Here is a 16,697-nt window from a genome sequence, read left to right on the forward strand (position 1 = left end):
AGAGTGTTTGGCTGCCCTGCGTATGCTCATGTAAATGAGGGAAAACTCAAACCGAGGGCGAAGAAATGCATATTTCTTGGATACGACCAAGGGGTGAAAGGATACAGGTTGTGGTGTCCTGATCCGGTTTCGTCCAAGTTCATCATCAGCAGAGATGTGACTTTTGATGAGTCATCCATGCTTCGATCCACCACAAATTCCCGGGAAAAGGAGGAGTCAGATAGAATGGGAGATCACGGTGTTGAGAAGCAGGTGGAGTGTCAGGTGGACGCTCCAATTCCTACGGAAGGTACTTCAGTCCAGGATGATCAAGTTGAGGTGCAAGATTCCGATGAAGATGAGTCACCTCAAGAAAAACCATATAGCATTGCCACTGGAAGAACGAAGAGACAAATCAAACCAAATCCGCGTTACGCTAATCTGGTGTCTTTCGCGCTCAGTGTGGCGGAGTCCATTGGTATAGAACCTTCCAGTTATAATGAGGCTGTCACGTGTGATGAGTCGGCACAGTGGGCAATTGCTATGAGTGAGGAGATAGAATCTCTTCACAAGAACCATACTTGGGAGTTGGTTAAGCCGCCAAGTAACCAGAAGATAGTTGGTTGCAAATGGGTCTTCAAGAAAAAGGAAGGCATCCTAGGGGTTGAAGCAACTAGATTCAAGGCACGATTGGTTGCTAAAGGCTTCACTCAGAAAGAGGGGATTGACTACAATGAAGTTTTCTCCCCAGTCGTAAAGCATTCTTCCATTCGTGTATTACTTGCCATGGTGGCCAAGTCTGATCTAGAACTTGAGCAGCTTGACGTAAAAACGGCGTTCTTGCATGGTGAGCTCGAGGAAACAATCTACATGCGTCAACCAGAGGGTTTTACAGTTCCTGGTAAAGAAGACCATGTCTGTCTATTAAAGAAGTCTTTATATGGATTGAAACAATCCCCAAGGCAGTGGTACAAGCGGTTTGATAGCTTCATGATTCAGCATGGTTACACAAGATGTGACTATGATGCTTGTGTCTATCATCGGAAGCTCTCAGATGGTTCGCACATTTATTTGTTGCTGTATGTTGATGACATGTTAATTGCTTCCAAAAACATGTCGGAAATCAACAAGTTAAAGTCGCAGTTGAGTGGTGAGTTCGAGATGAAGGATCTGGGTGCTGCCAAGAAAATTTTGGGCATGGATATTCACAGAGATCGCAAGGCGGGCAAGCTTCGTGTGTCGCAGAAGAACTACATTGAAAAGGTTCTTCAACGCTTCGGCATGGATAAAGCGAAAACTGTGAGTACTCCGTTGGCACCACATTTCAAACTCTCTGCAGAGTTGTCACCACAATCTGATGAAGAAAAGCAGCAAATGTCTCACATTCCATACTCGAGTGCAGTTGGAAGCGTGATGTATGCAATGGTTTGCACTCGTCCAGACATTTCACATGCAGTTAGTGTGGTCAGCAGATACATGAGTTGTCCTGGCAAGGAACACTGGCAGGCCGTGAAATGGATTCTCAGGTACTTGAGAGGTTCTGCAGATTTATGCTTGGTATATGATCAGAGTGACTGCACTAGCAGTGTCACGGGCTATGTGGACTCTGATTATGCTGGAGATCTGGACAAAAGAAGATCTCTGACGGGTTATGTTTTCACTTATTCTGGAGGAGCCATTAGTTGGAAAGCTGTGTTACAGTCTACCGTAGCCTTATCTACGACTGAGGCGGAATATATGGCGTTAGCAGAAGCAGTGAAAGAAGCATTGTGGATGAAAGGTCTAGTAAGCAGTTTGGGTTTACAACAGGATTTCACTGTTGTATTTTGCGATAGCCAGAGTGCCATACATCTGACTAAAAATCAGATGTTTCATGAACGGACCAAACACATTGATGTCAGATATCATTTTGTTCGGGAACATGTTACGCAAGGTGACATTGTTATCAGCAAGGTTGCTACCGAGAAGAATCCTGCAGATATGTTAACTAAGGTGATCCCTGCATATAAGTTCAAGCATTGCTTGGACTTGATAGGTATTCGGGATTGATTAGCGCCAGAGAGGCGTTTGGAAGAGGTGATCCAGTTCGAGGAATTCACTATGATGTTCAGCTTGGTAAATTTCAAGCCAAGGTGGAGATTTGTTAAGAAATGGCTTAAAATTGGTAGTGGATTGTTGTTGTTGGTAGTGGGTTGTTGGTGGTAGTGGATTAGTGGATGGTTGTTGGTGTCCATTTTCAACCACAAATCTTTGCCAAAGTTTTGGACAATTATGTCCTTGAACTCTCTTATAAATAGAGAGGTTCATTAGCCATATTAATCATCCCAAACCAAGAGAGAGCAAAGCTTGTTCTTTGAAAGCTAGGATTTTAGCTTTCGGGTTTTCTATAGGGGTTGAGAGTTGTGAGGTTCTCGGGTTGTGTCTTGAGTGTAAAACACTTGTAATCTTCATCTTGTTATAGTGAAATTTCTTTTCGCCTCTGCCCGTGGACGTAGGCATTAAAGCCGAACCACGTAAATCCTTGTGTTCACTTTATTTTTCGTTCCGGTCAATTTACTTGTAGTCATATCGGAGTTCTCGAATCGATCCTTTCCGCAACAGAAATTGCAATGCACAAATTTAAAATTTTTAAAAAAAAGTTAAAAGAGAAACCAGAATTAGATGCCATAGTGGGACACTACTATTGACAATATTTTCTTTTAATGGTATTCTTTTGAATAATATAACACCGTTTTAGATCACATGGCATTAATGATGCCAAAAGCTTTAATGTTATTATATATAAATAACAACAATAATTTATATTAGAATGATGCTAAAAATTAAAGATTTTAGGTACTAATAAAGTTTTATTACATCATCAAATTTTAAAGACACAAAATTATTATTATACACTTATTCATAGAAAATTTATTTTATGGACCCTTCCCATACACATTATTCATGGTCATTTCGAATTATTTAATAACATTTTAATGATTTTTTACATGTAATTAACACATAATATTGATATTTTTTTACCCTGAACCTCAAACCCGAAATCATGAACCGAACCCTAAATCTAGAATCTCAAACCCTTAACTCAAAATCCTAAACTTGAACACCAAACTTGTAACCTCAAACCCTTAAGCCCTAAACCAAAACATGAACCTTGGCCTATAACCTTAAACCCTTGAACCCTGAACCTGAATTTTGAACCCCGATCCAAAAACTTGAACCTAAACCTTGAACATTAAATCTCGAACCCAAATCTAATTACCAAAATTATGTGTCAATTTTTTTTAAAAATTGGTTGCAAAAAGATACAAAAAAATTTTAACTTATGGAAAGAAAAACAAAATGAATAAAATTTGTAAAAGAAGAAACGGTGTTTGTTTATAATTTAAAAAATTAATTATTTTTTAAATAATATAATTAAAGTTAAATTAAGTTAGAGAAGATATTTGATATAGATGAGTGTATAATATTATTTTATTATCTTTAAAATTTAATGACGTGGTATTATTTTATTGATGTTTAAAAATAATCATTTTTAATATAATTTATTCCTATAAATAATACTTTCACTTAAAATAAGAAATAAAGTTATCAAATAGTTATCCATAAGAGTATCATATATAATATATTATTTTCGTTAAAAAAATGTTGTTAGGATTGTCGTTCATACACGACACCATGCAATTAATTAATGAAATCATCAATCATTCTCCATCAACTTTTTGCTGCAGGGATTATATTAAATTACAAAAGTTTATATTTAGCTTTAATCCGAAATAAGAAACTGTTTGAGCCTTGAGGATTAAGATTTTGTAGAGTAAGACACATATAGTTGTGGAGGTGTTCATAGGCTAACGAGTAGCTTGGCTTTATGTAAGTTTAAAATTATATATATATGGTTAAAATAAATATTATATAATTAAATTTTAATAAAAATATTTTTATTATTAAATTTTAATTTGGATAGACGCATAAGAATTGAGTCTATTAAATCATTAAGTAATATCTAACTCGAGAGGAAATTAAATGTTACTCGTTTTACTATTTATATTTAGAGTTAATAAATATTTATGAGAATGCCTAAAACTATTTATAGTCTCTACTCAACCCATAAATAGGAGGATGATATGGCTACAAAAGGCACTCGAACCCACATCCTCTTGTATAACTCTTAATTGTAATCAAAATTTATTTTAAATTAATATTTAAAACTTTCAATTTATTATACTCGAGAACAAATAATTAAATTTAAAATTCAGCATTGAATCCAGCTATCTGTTAATAGAATAAACATATGGAACTCAAATAAATTCCAAATCTCTAATTTCAGTTTTAGCTCAAACCCATCTGGATTTGATTACACTCCTATTATTCACAAACGTTGATGCCTTTTGACTGGAAAGAGCAGGGTAGATCCCCATGCCACTGCCGCCGGTCTCTTTTATCTTTAGGCAGTGTTAGGGAACAATCATGGCTACTACTGGCTAACATTTTCATTTAAAAAACAGAAGCCCTTTAGCTTTATCTAGAACTCGTCTCGCAAGCAAAGCAAGATACGCCAATTCAATGGGGCCTTTATTCCATTACCCCCATCACTATATAACCCCAGCAAATGCTCCTTAAACAAACCACAAAAACAACTAACAAAATCACATTTTAAAAAAAAAACCCATCCCTCCAAAGATGGCAACCCAAAGCTCACACTCACAGCAACTGATGAGAAGTGAGCGACGGATGTTCTCAGCATCGGATGACAGTGCAATGATGAAGCAAATTCAGTCCACTCATTTGCCTGATGGTCGTTTTCTCGATGTCAAGCCCATTCTCCAAGTCATTGACAACGTTTTGCGCCATCTCACTCCTACCATCGATCATCATGCCCTAAATGTATAGTCTCAAGTTTTCCCACTTTTATTCGAAGTCATTAAACGTATAGTTTTTAATTAGTATTTCAATCTCTAACATATATATATATAGGGTGGACAAGGGCACATGGATGCCATTGATGATAGCTCCGCAACTATGGATAGCAATGGCATGCTTGAAGCATTGGCTTTTCTTGTTCACAAGATCTCCTGCGAGGTAATTTGGCGTTAAAGATACTTTAAATATATGAAAAAAACTTAAAAAATATTACGCCAACTCTAAATTCTAAAAGTATCGACCTTTATTATATGTTCATTACAGTGCTCTTTTATGCAGTAATAAACATATACCTTCGCTGATTGTGACTTGTATCCTTTTATGGCACTTTCTTTTCTTTTTCAAGGGTGATAAAACTTTCTTTTTTCATTACATCTAAATTCCCGATACCGTCGAATGTTTACCGAGGGATCATATTATATAATTGTATTGTAAATGTGTTTTGCAGATATCATGCAAGTGCTCGGGCGGAGGCGACGCTCATGCGACAACAATGGTGCTTCTCAACACGCTTTCAAGCTATTCATGGGACGCGAAAGTGGTGCTAACGTTAGCCGCTTTCGCCGTGAATTTCGGGGAATGTTGGCTGGTTCTTCAACTCTGCACTACGAACTCACTCGCCAAATCCGTGGCGCTACTTAAACAACTGCCGGACATCTTAGAGTATTCCCACACACTGAAACCCCAGTTCGATGCACTTCACAAACTCATCAAGGCAATGATGGAAGTAACCAAGTGCATCGTCGAGTTCACCGAGTTACCTTCTCAGTACATATCCAGCGACGTGCCGCCGATGTCGATCGCAGTGGCTCATATCCCCACAGCTGCTTACTGGACTATCCGAAGCGTTGTGGCTTGTGCTGCGCAGATTACCAGCCTTGTTGGCACGAGATATGAGTGAGTTACACTCCATCTGGTTGTGTTTTCTCCATGTATATATCAGCCCAAAGCGATGAACTTACCTGTAATTGATTTTTTTCCGGTGACTTAAAGGTTCGTTACATCGACGTCGGAGGCATGGGAACTATCAAGCTTGGCTCATAAAGTCTGCAACATCCATGAACACCTTCAAAAGATTTTGCAACTTTGTCATCAGCATATTGGTCAGTCCTTTACTTACTGAACTTACTGTGAGGAATGGTTTACAAAGAACATTTAATATTGCAGATGAGAAGAAGCAAACAGAATCATATGAAGGCCTAAAGCACAGTTTCGGAACTCCTCAACTCGACAACTCCAAGATTCTCCTCAAAATTTTCTCACTCAGCAAGGAAGATCCTCACTCTCTCTTGGGTCCGGAGAAGACCAAGGTTCGTTTTCAAACACCCCCATTTCATTATTTTCCACCCATCAAATCGGATATTTATATTAACAGTATCAATCAAACAGGTTCATGTCGAGGTACTGAGAAGAAAGCATGTTTTGCTGCTGATTTCAGATCTCGATATCACCCACGAAGAGATTCAGGTTCTCGAATCCCTTTATAAATACGACCGAGTCACTTCTGAGGTTAACTATGAGATCGTATGGCTCCCGATTGTAGACAGATCGGCTTGGAATGATAGCTATCAGCAAAAGTTTTTGAGTCTGCAATCGATGATGCCGTGGTATACTGTGAACCATCCTTCCATTATCGAACCCGCTGTTGTTAAGTACACCAGGGAAGTATGGAATTTCGTCAAGAAGCCGATTGTGGTAACGTTGGATCCACTAGGGAAAATGACATGCCCCCAATGCACTCAACATGTTGTGGATATGGGGAAATACCGCCTTCCCTTTCACCACCGACAGAGAAGCAAGTCTTTGGAAAGCTGAGGCTTGGACTGTTGAATTGCTTGTCGATGGGCTTGAACCAAACTTATCTAACTGGGTACACATCCTCACCTATAATTATTATGTAAATGAGTTTATATTTATAAATGACTAATCTAAACTCATTTGATTTTTCAGGTACGACAAGAGAAAGTGATTTGTTTGTATGGTGGAGAAGAAATGGAATGGATCGAAAGCTTCACTTCTGCAACAAAAAACGTTGCACAGTTTCTCGGCATTGGGTTAGAGATGGTTTATGTCGGAAAGAGCAACGCCAAGGAACGGGTGAAAAAGATTACCGGTTTAATCAACGAAAGGCAGCTTAGTCACGCTTGGCAAGATGCCAATGTTTGGTTCTTCTGGAAACGATTGGAAAGCATGTTGTTCTCGAAAACACAACACGGCAAGACCAACGAAATCGATGTTATAAAGCAAGAAGTGATGACCTTACTTGGATACGACGGCAGCGAACAAGGGTGGGCAGTGTTTTTTTCAGGGACCGATATGGTGAGAGCCAAAGGAGACAAAGTTTTAAACGCCATTCAAAGCTTCGAGCAATGGGAAGACATGGCTCGAGTATCGGGTTTCGTCTCGGCAATCCGTGGGCACTTGGAAGGGATCGCCGACGAGCATCACTGCACTCGGCTTATCCTTCCGGGAATCAGTGGGGGAATTGCGGAGACAGTGGTGTGTGCTGAGTGTGGACGTACTATGGAGATGTATTTCATGTACCGCTGCTGTGTTGAATGAAAGCCGTTGGATTAAAATTGCGTAGAAAATCAGAATAAACAATTACTTTTGGGTTAATTTTACTTACTTTATGATTGGTATTTGTTGTTGAAGAGTCTTAGATTGCCGGTTTGATGTGTGCTTTTGGTTACTGCCATACATTTGTAACATTTACTTCGCTAAAAATAATGAATATATTCCAAGTTTGTGTCCCCATTAAGTTTTTCGTTTTCCAGGCAACGTTGGAAAGGATTGTATCAAAAATAAATATCACTTCATCTCGTATTTTTTATTAATTATTTAATATTTTTTTTCTATATTATTTTAATATTTTTTTAAATTAATCCTGAACCCTTGTATTTTTAATCTTAAACTTTAGACTCAATTAATTGTATCGGTAATCTCTCATTTCCACCGTCAAGAGACTGAAATAACTATAGCATGCTAGAAACGGGGAGTTGAGATGGTTACCCCGAAATGCTGCTCCCAGCATAGAAGCCTATGGTAATGTTGTTAACTGAGCTGATGTAAGAAATTAATTCGATACTAACTCGTAATTAATGACAATATTATGATAAATAATTTTAATACATTTAGTATTGTTAATATGATGTATTTATATGTTTTAGTTTTATTTTACTCACAATTTAATTCAATTTTTTTATTTTAATATCGTACATACTTCATGTGTTATTATGATTAATTAATTTTAAACCATACGTTTCAATATTTATTATCTTTTATTTTTAAATACATATTTATATTTTAAAACCGTAATTTAACACAAATACATGTATGGTAGGATTTCTAGTATTTATAATTATTTTTGTTACTATTATAATTTTAATACTTTTTACTTTTTATTTGAAATTCTTTTCACTTTTATAACACCAACCTCCATTAAAAGGTTTTTTGGTGTTAAACAAATAGACTCTCTTTTTTGTATTTTTACTCATATTTAAAGGTGTTTTTATTGTATTTATTGCATTTATTTTATATTTATTAAAACATATCATATTAACGGTTTCTTAAAAAAAATTGAAAAAAGAAGAAGTTAAATGTAGTCCCTAGGACATAAAAAGTGTGTCGAGTTTCAGACAGAATAACAGTTAAAAAGTACTTTTACAGAAAGGCAAAAAAAGTATACGTTACATACGACGGTCATTTACGTATGTTATAAAAACGTACGAATACGAGAGATAAATAAATTATTATTTTTAATTTTAATTTCTTTATTTTTCTTTCTTCTCTTCTTGGCCTTTTTGTTCACACTCTCTTTTTACTTCCATTTCCCGATAACAAAGCTTTGATCTTTTTAGTTCTTTCTCTCTTTCTTTTTTACTCATTTTCTTCTGCTGAAATTAGGGTTTTGAAATGTGGATTTACAATGTCACAATCTGAAGAAGCTCCGATCTCCGATACGACTGCTCCCGCCGATTCCGCCCTTAACACTTTAGGGCATCGCTCTCCCGATTCGGATCCGACTCCGAATCCCGACGCCTCACCGACACCGTCTGATCTTAATCGCGCGGCTGAGGAAACCGGGCACGACGAAAGCAATCTCGAGCAGCAGTTGCAGGACCTCGATTTGAAGGAGGAGGAAGAGGAGGAGGTGGCGGCGGCGGCTGCAGCTGCAGCTGCTGAGACGAAAGATGATGGGGAGAGAAAAGGCGACAATGATTACAATGAAGCTGATGCTGGCGCTGCCGGGGACAAAGAAGATGAGGAGGAGAAAAACGAGAACGAAAATGATGGTGAAAACGGGAAGAGGTTTGAAGGAGTGAGGTCGCATTATCCGGTGAGACCGGACGCCGAGAATTGCGCCTATTATATGAAAACTGGACTTTGCAAATTTGGATCTAATTGCAAGTTCAATCACCCTGTTCGAAGGAAGAACCAGGTCTTTATTCTTACCTTATTATAACTTTCATTTTATTTTTACATGTTCTAAGAACGTTCTTCCTTTAGCTGGATAGGAGCTTTTTTGGCTTACTGTTGATTTCTTTTTATATTTGTTGCTATATTACTATGATGTTTGTTAAATAAATATATTTATATTTCTTCTTCTCGTTTTAAGATTGGCTTGTTTGCTACAGACGTGTACGTATTGATTTTGTGCTGACTTATTTAATTCTGGGTATTTGGGATTTATGATGTTTGAAGGGCGTTCAGGAAAAATTAAAGGAAAATGATGAATCAACAGAGAAACCAGGCCAGACAGAATGCAAGGTCAGTATTCTTTCGATGACTGAATTTGTGTAATTTTATAATTCTTTCCATGAAGCTTAGTATTCTTCTAGCATTTCAAGTTCTATATTTTGACATCTATTATCGCTGCTTTAATACGTCTTGTTTTTAGGACTGGTTTACTTTTCTATGGCCCATTACATATCAATTAGTGTATTTTCAGTTGCTTCTGAAAATCATCTATATCTATTTTATGTCTATAGGAGATGTGCATGGGCTGATAGTAACATTTCTTTGGTGTTACAATTTTTCTCGAGATTTTTGCAGTACTACCTAAGAACTGGTGGATGTAAGTTTGGTAAGGCCTGTAGATACAACCACTCAAGGGCAAAATCTTCAACAGATCCGATTTTAGAACTTAACTTTCTGGGGCTGCCGATCCGACAGGTACCACTTCGTTAACTGTATTACTTGAGTTTAGCAAGACTCCTTAATTCGTTAACTGGTGGATGCTCATTTGCATTTGTACTACACTCAACCAAACCCTACGAGTTCTTTTCAGTGATTATTTGGAGTAGTCATTCTGGAAAGTTTCAAAGTTTTAATTCTACAGGGAGAGAAAGAGTGCCCCTATTACATGCGTAATGGGTCCTGCAAGTATGGAGCCAACTGCAGGTTTAATCATCCTGATCCTACAACTACTGGAGCTTGTGCCCCACCTGCTGCATATGGTAATGGTGGATCTGTTTCATCACAAGCTGCATCACAAGTGAATATGGCTTCCTGGTCATCGCCAAGGGCGTTAAATGAGACTGCTACTGCTACTTTTATGCCAATTATGTTTTCACCAACTCCAGGTGTTCCACCTCCAAATCCTGAATGGAATGGGTATCAGGTACTATAATTGCTTGAATGCGATTTATGTTAGTATAATCTATAGCATCTATTAAGTTTATCTTAGGATACTATAGTGCATAGCATCTATCTAGTTTATCTTAGGATTACATGGTCCTCACCTTCCTCATTCCTCAATCCTCCACTTCACATTTTAATATTTTTCCTAGAATTTTCATCTTTCCATACCTTGAAGTTTCCAGGGTGTATATCCACTTGCATATTCTTGAAGATGTAAAGATGCTTGTGGATCTTGAACATTTAATTGCATGTAACAAAATGGATATTTGGTTTATGATGTCATGATTGTGTTGAGAAACAATAATAGTAAATTTCAATTCTTACTGGATACCACTGAAGACAACCACATTCAGATCATTAATGGAATATTTTCAATTCTTAAGATCAGATGGTTAAAACGTAGTTTCCTTAGTGTACTAACTTTTTTTTGAAAGCTACGGGTTTTATTAACAAGCACCCTAATTAGGAAGGTTATTATTTGAAATAATTTATTTTCAACTGCATTGGAATTCACAACATTAACAGTCAGGTACTGCATTTAATACAAAAGTAATACTATAAATAGTATTTTAACTAACTTTAAGAAGTGGCTATTCAGCACTCCTTAGCTAAACTCATTATATATGGCCGGCTTCAGAAGTTTTTGTTGAAACTTATGCCGCCTTTCCACCTTTCTCTAGATGAAGCTAGGTTACTTTGTGTCTCTAGATCCGAAATGCTTGAACGTGTAGGCAGAGTCACATACAAGCTATGTATAAGAAACGACATGGGCACAAGTTGAAAAAGATTCCAGTCTCATGCTAATTCACCTTAAAGACACTGTTATGTTCATTCTTTGGCTGAGTCGAGAATGTTGAGACTTGCACTAAACAAAACTAAGTAGAATTGTGATGTTGGATGATAGATTCCTTTATGTGGCTTTATCTAATGATGCTTTTGCATGGAGAAGCGTTGGAAGGTAGTAGATGGATAAGATATACTAATTTCTCTGACAATCTATAGTGTTAATAGATGCCTGAAAATGGAGAACCAGATGTTTTCCACATAATACTTTCTTTTTATGCTCCATCCAATACATGTTTATTGCTTGGGTCACTATTTTACCTTACATTTATTTCACCGCATCAAATCATAAAGAAGCTCATGTTTAAAATGCCTGATAGGTATAAAAACCAGTTCTGCATATAATTTTCTCCCAGAAATTAGCTTGTGTATTGATAAATTATAACCAATATGTTTCTGCACAATGACTTAATCTTGTTTGCCTTATCAAGGCCACTATTTATCCCCCACCAGAAAGGATTTTGCATCCAACCCCAGCATATGTCATGAGCAATCCCTCAACTGAAACCACTGTCTATACTCAAAATCAGCCACAGATGGTAGTTGATGAATTCCCAGTACGGCCCGGCCAACCCGGGTGCAGTTACTTCCTGAAAACTGGGGACTGTAAGTTCAAATCAAATTGCAAATATCATCATCCAAAAAATCGATTTGCAAAGCCTGCCCCATGTGCTCTCAGCGACAAGGGCTTGCCACTGAGACCTGTAAGTTTTTTGCTCCTTTAGGCTATGGTTTTTATCAAATATATATGAACCTGGTAGATGATTAAAGTTCTCTTATGCACACAGAAAATGAAAACAAAAGTAATTCATGCAAAAGAAGACGGTCCACAATTGTTCTTGCTCTTCATTTCTTTTTGCCCCCTTAGATAGTGAAATGACTCCTTATCTTCTCGTATATCTTGAAACTTGTTTATAGAAAATCAATAGAAAATAGCATGTCTTAGAGATTGGTACTTGATTATTCAACTGGAAGCAATAAAAACCGGTGGTTCTATTAGGCAAATGATTTCTATAGAAATATAACATCTGGGTTAGGTTCTGCTAGGCAAATAATTAAGACCAGAGTTTCTGTTTTCTTCGTCGGACTTGGATTAAACCTGACAAGACAGTTCACTCTTTAATCATGTAGTTCTTGTTAATGGTTTTCTTTTTCAATGATAATATATTAAATTCTTGGAGTTGTGTCATCATCATGGTAAACATTTGTTTTCGAAATCCAGGATCAAAGCATCTGCTCACACTACAGTCGCTACGGCATTTGCAAGTTTGGGCCAGCCTGTAAATTTGACCATTCAATGCAGGCAGCTCCTTCGACAGCTGTATCTGAACTAGAGCAGCCTCCATCATTCAGCCATTCTGCACCATTAGAGCAAACCGGAATTGCCGGAAGTAATGGTACCGATACTGCAGTTCAGCAGCCCGTGTAAAATTATTTTTCAGGAAAAAAGGCCACCCTAGCTCTTAGATCTCTCACATCAGTAAGAATTCTAAAATTTCCTTCTTTAAACTTGAAGACTAGTCAACTTTTCTTCACTTGTTCCATTGCCACAAGAGTTTTTAGGGGATGGTATTATATATAAATATCACATATATGATATGGGTTGTGTTAGCAGGTGCTACAAAGCTCAAATTGAAATCAGGATATGTAAATTATCTCAGTTTCAAGTCATTTTAGGAACTAATACTAGTAAAATTTGGGATGTTGTTGTACTTCTTCCCCTCGAATATTGCACCTCGGGTCTGGTTGATTTCTTACATAGGTATCATCGGGTTCGGGTTGGGTTTATTTCTGTCTTGAACCTGACCTGATTTGGTCATAAGCTAAATCCAATTCTGATCTGACCTGACCAATTTTAGATTTATTTTTATATTCCGATCCCGATCTAAATTACACACGTGCTAGATTCTTCTGGATTGGCTGAATTAATTACTAGGAGAGTTGGTATGTTTAGGTCCATCTCCCTCGTCTCTTAAGCCTGCCCAGAGGAACATGGATTATTAATTAAAAGAAAAACATAACGTAGGACAGAAGAATAAAACAAGACAATAAATTTGTAGGAGGGACCATTCTATTCCAATTTGGCCCCTTTTTACTTTTTCATAGGCTATCAGCTATTGCCATTATCAACCATCTCATGCGCCTCCAAATTTAGATTAATGGATTGGAAGAAATATTTAATATCTTAACTCTATGATTATAAAATATTAGTACGTTACACTCCAACACACCAAAGTTTAGGTTAATGTATTGGATGAAATATTTAGTATCTTTAATTCTAAGATTATAAAATGTCAAAGTATATCACATTTTAACACGTCTTTAATTTTTAAATATTGATATTTTGTAAATAAATAAATTTTTAATAATATTAAAAAATTCAAATTACAATTAAAACATTTGTATTGTATTTTGAACATACTGTATAATTTTATTTCATGCAATCATTATTTAATACTAAAAAAAATTACTATTATTAAAGCATTTGTACGAATCATAAAAAATTCATATATGTAAAATTATTCAATTTTTATTTTTATTTTCTTAATAGTCGATAGATTAACCATAATAATTTTTAATAGTATGTAATAAAATATATAAAGTAAAAAATAAAAAAAAATATCTTAAAAACTTTTTTTCAATGGTTATAATTGTAAAAATATTTTACCTCAACTTCTACTAACTTTTTTATCTCAACTCATACTCCAATTATAATTATTTTAATTAATTTTTAACAAATAATTATAAATTAAATTATAATTAATATAATTGTTTTTAAATGTATAATAATGATCACAAATTTTATTTTACATAAAAAATTTATTTAATAATTCTAAATTAAATATTATAATTAATTTTTAAATGTCATTTTAGAATTATTATGAAAAATAAAAGGTATTTAGATTGATGCAAAAGTTTTTCAAACCCGTGTTCGGTTATATATATATAGAAATAATAAGAAATCAAGAAAAGAAAATATATATATATAGGGGAGTAATCCACTCAACGAAAGTAATTTTGCAACATTTTGTATATTTTTACATGATTAATATTTTAATGATTCAATTGTTGAATTTACGATATAATTATACTTGTCATGTATGTAAAATTTCAAACCGAGCTAATTTGTCTATCTTATCGATCTAAAATATTATATACTAACATTTATTGAATGGTTGAAAATTGTGTAAAACACAGAATTAGAAATTTTAATTTTACATCAAATTAGACATGTATGATAGAATGTAAAATTTAATAATTAGATCATTAAAATATTAATCATATAAGAATATACGAAAAACTAGTTTTACGCTGGGTGGATTCTCCTCCCTCATATAATATTACTTTAATTAAACTTGTTTAACCATGAAATATTGTAACAATTAATTCGCATTGTTTCCAAATTACAGTTCTTTTTCTTTCTTCTTCATGTCCAAGCAGTAGGTTTTATTCCTCTGAAAATTCAAGATTGCAAACACCAAATTCCATACACCAATCTCCGGCCAAAGTACCCACATGGAATGTAAATGACTCCAACAACTCTGCCACAACAAGAAATTGCTTAGCCGGTTCTCCCCTCCGGTCCGTATTATAATGTCGGGATCCGGTGCAACCGCCATATACATGTTCTTCTCAACCTTCATCAACTTTATCTCATCGTCGTCGTCGTTACCGAATTCCAGATCAATGCGTTTTTGCTCACAAGATTCTCGAACGGCATGCAAGATTTCGTCTCTAGAAGTGTAGGCAATACAAATCGTAAGCACCGATTTCGAATACGCAGCCGTAGCTTCCGTAAGTTCCATGGCGGAAGCCCTAAGCTCATTGCTCAAGAGCTCCAAATTCCCAGCGAAATGGACCCTAACGGCCAAAAGTTTGACGAGGATATCCAAGAGATGGAATTTCTCTAACATGGAAGTCATAAGTGATTCAACTTCTTCTGGTTTCCGCTTGAAATTGTCGATGCTGAAGGCATAGGCAGTGATATATTTCACCCCAAGCTCTTGGCAGTACAACAACATAACCATGAGAGCCCAAAAGCCAGCATCATAACGACCGCCGCCCCCGGCGGCTCCATCGTGTGAGAGCTTCTGCTTTTTAGCATATCGTCGATTTCCGTCCATGATGAAAGCAATGTGATTGGGGATTGGACCAACTCTAAGAACACCAAAGATGCATTTTCTGATAAAACTACTGGCACTGCATAATATATTTCCTGCCATTTTCAAACTACTCATCACCTCTTTCTCCATTTACTTCCTATTGGAAAGACAGATATCAACCCTTAACTTATAATATGAATCTATATCTATATCTATATACAGAGAGAGTACATTTATATACATAAATTAAAAAAAAAATTATATATTGGGAAAACTGCATCCAAGGTCACTAAACTATTAGTAAATTTATATTTTAGTTACTTAACTTCAAAAAGTTATAAAATAGTTATTAAATTATTCAAATATATTCATTTAAGTCACTAGATCGTTATTTTTTAAAATAAAAAATCGGTTAACAAGCTCCAAACGAAGATTCAATGATCGATATGGTAGATTTTTACATGTCAACAAGCAGCATAACATATCTTCGATCCAAGTTGATTTGACGATCAATGTCAAAGATAGAAAAAAAATTAAGATTCATAATATTTAATGTTGTTTCATTAAAAAACTAAACTGTAGAGAAACAGAAAAAGAGTTTTCAGTTGGTGTAGGCAATACGAATAAATACGGTCATAAAACAGTAATTTTAACATTCTAATTATTTAAATAAAAACTTTCAAATAATTCAATTACTATTTGAAAGCTGAGTCACTGTAATGTAAACTTATTTATATAGACTTTCGAGTAAAATAGGTAGAGTAGACCAATAATGAGTTGAAGCCAGATAAAGTTAAAGCCACGCATTTTTTATGCCAAGGTTTATAAAATTCTTTCTTTTATGTCTTTATATTTCAATATTCGAAAATCTAAATTCTCCGCATTTTGGCAATAAATTAAGTCCGCGAAAGCTGAAACCTGAAACGGCTTTGCTTGTGATGTTGTGTGCTATGAATTTAACTGCCAATTTCTCAATAAAGCAGTAAGTGGAAGGAGAGTTTATTTATAGGTAATGATGCCTCTCCATCCACATAAACCATTTGATTTGTTTGCTTAATTTGTGTATGTCTCCCCAAGATGTACTGTATAATATAAAATATATACTACACAACATATTTAATAAACACGAATAAAAGTAGTTTTTTTTTAAAAAAAACACTCCTTTCAAAGCAATTGGATGTACAACTCGGACCGAATTTATATGACATG

General features: G+C 35.5%; 2 protein-coding genes and 1 pseudogene across 2 annotated transcripts; 2 read left to right on the top strand and 1 right to left on the bottom strand.

Annotated features, from left to right (window-relative positions):
- Positions 1-4,626: 4,626 nt before the first annotated feature.
- Positions 4,627-7,654, top strand: LOC107923469 (protein SIEVE ELEMENT OCCLUSION B-like; annotated as a pseudogene).
- Positions 7,655-8,650: 996 nt separating this feature from the next.
- LOC107924416 (zinc finger CCCH domain-containing protein 67) lies at positions 8,651-13,142 on the top strand. The gene is made up of 6 exons (XM_016854859.2): positions 8,651-9,340; positions 9,604-9,669; positions 9,955-10,074; positions 10,241-10,522; positions 11,817-12,089; positions 12,608-13,142. The coding sequence occupies exons 1-6, from the start codon at positions 8,828-8,830 to the stop codon at positions 12,812-12,814; spliced, it is 1,461 nt and encodes a 486-aa protein (XP_016710348.1). The 5' UTR covers positions 8,651-8,827; the 3' UTR covers positions 12,815-13,142.
- A 1,578-nt stretch (positions 13,143-14,720) lies between these two features.
- Positions 14,721-15,629, bottom strand: LOC107923788 (dehydrodolichyl diphosphate synthase CPT3). The gene has a single exon (XM_016853948.2). It carries the CDS (start codon positions 15,621-15,623, stop codon positions 14,790-14,792), a length of 834 nt encoding a protein of 277 aa, XP_016709437.2. The 5' UTR covers positions 15,624-15,629; the 3' UTR covers positions 14,721-14,789.
- Positions 15,630-16,697: the final 1,068 nt, after the last annotated feature.

The sequence above is a fragment of the Gossypium hirsutum genome, chromosome A11, assembly GCF_007990345.1.
Source record: "Gossypium hirsutum isolate 1008001.06 chromosome A11, Gossypium_hirsutum_v2.1, whole genome shotgun sequence".
In the NCBI taxonomy this organism is placed as follows: Eukaryota; Viridiplantae; Streptophyta; class Magnoliopsida; order Malvales; family Malvaceae; genus Gossypium; species Gossypium hirsutum.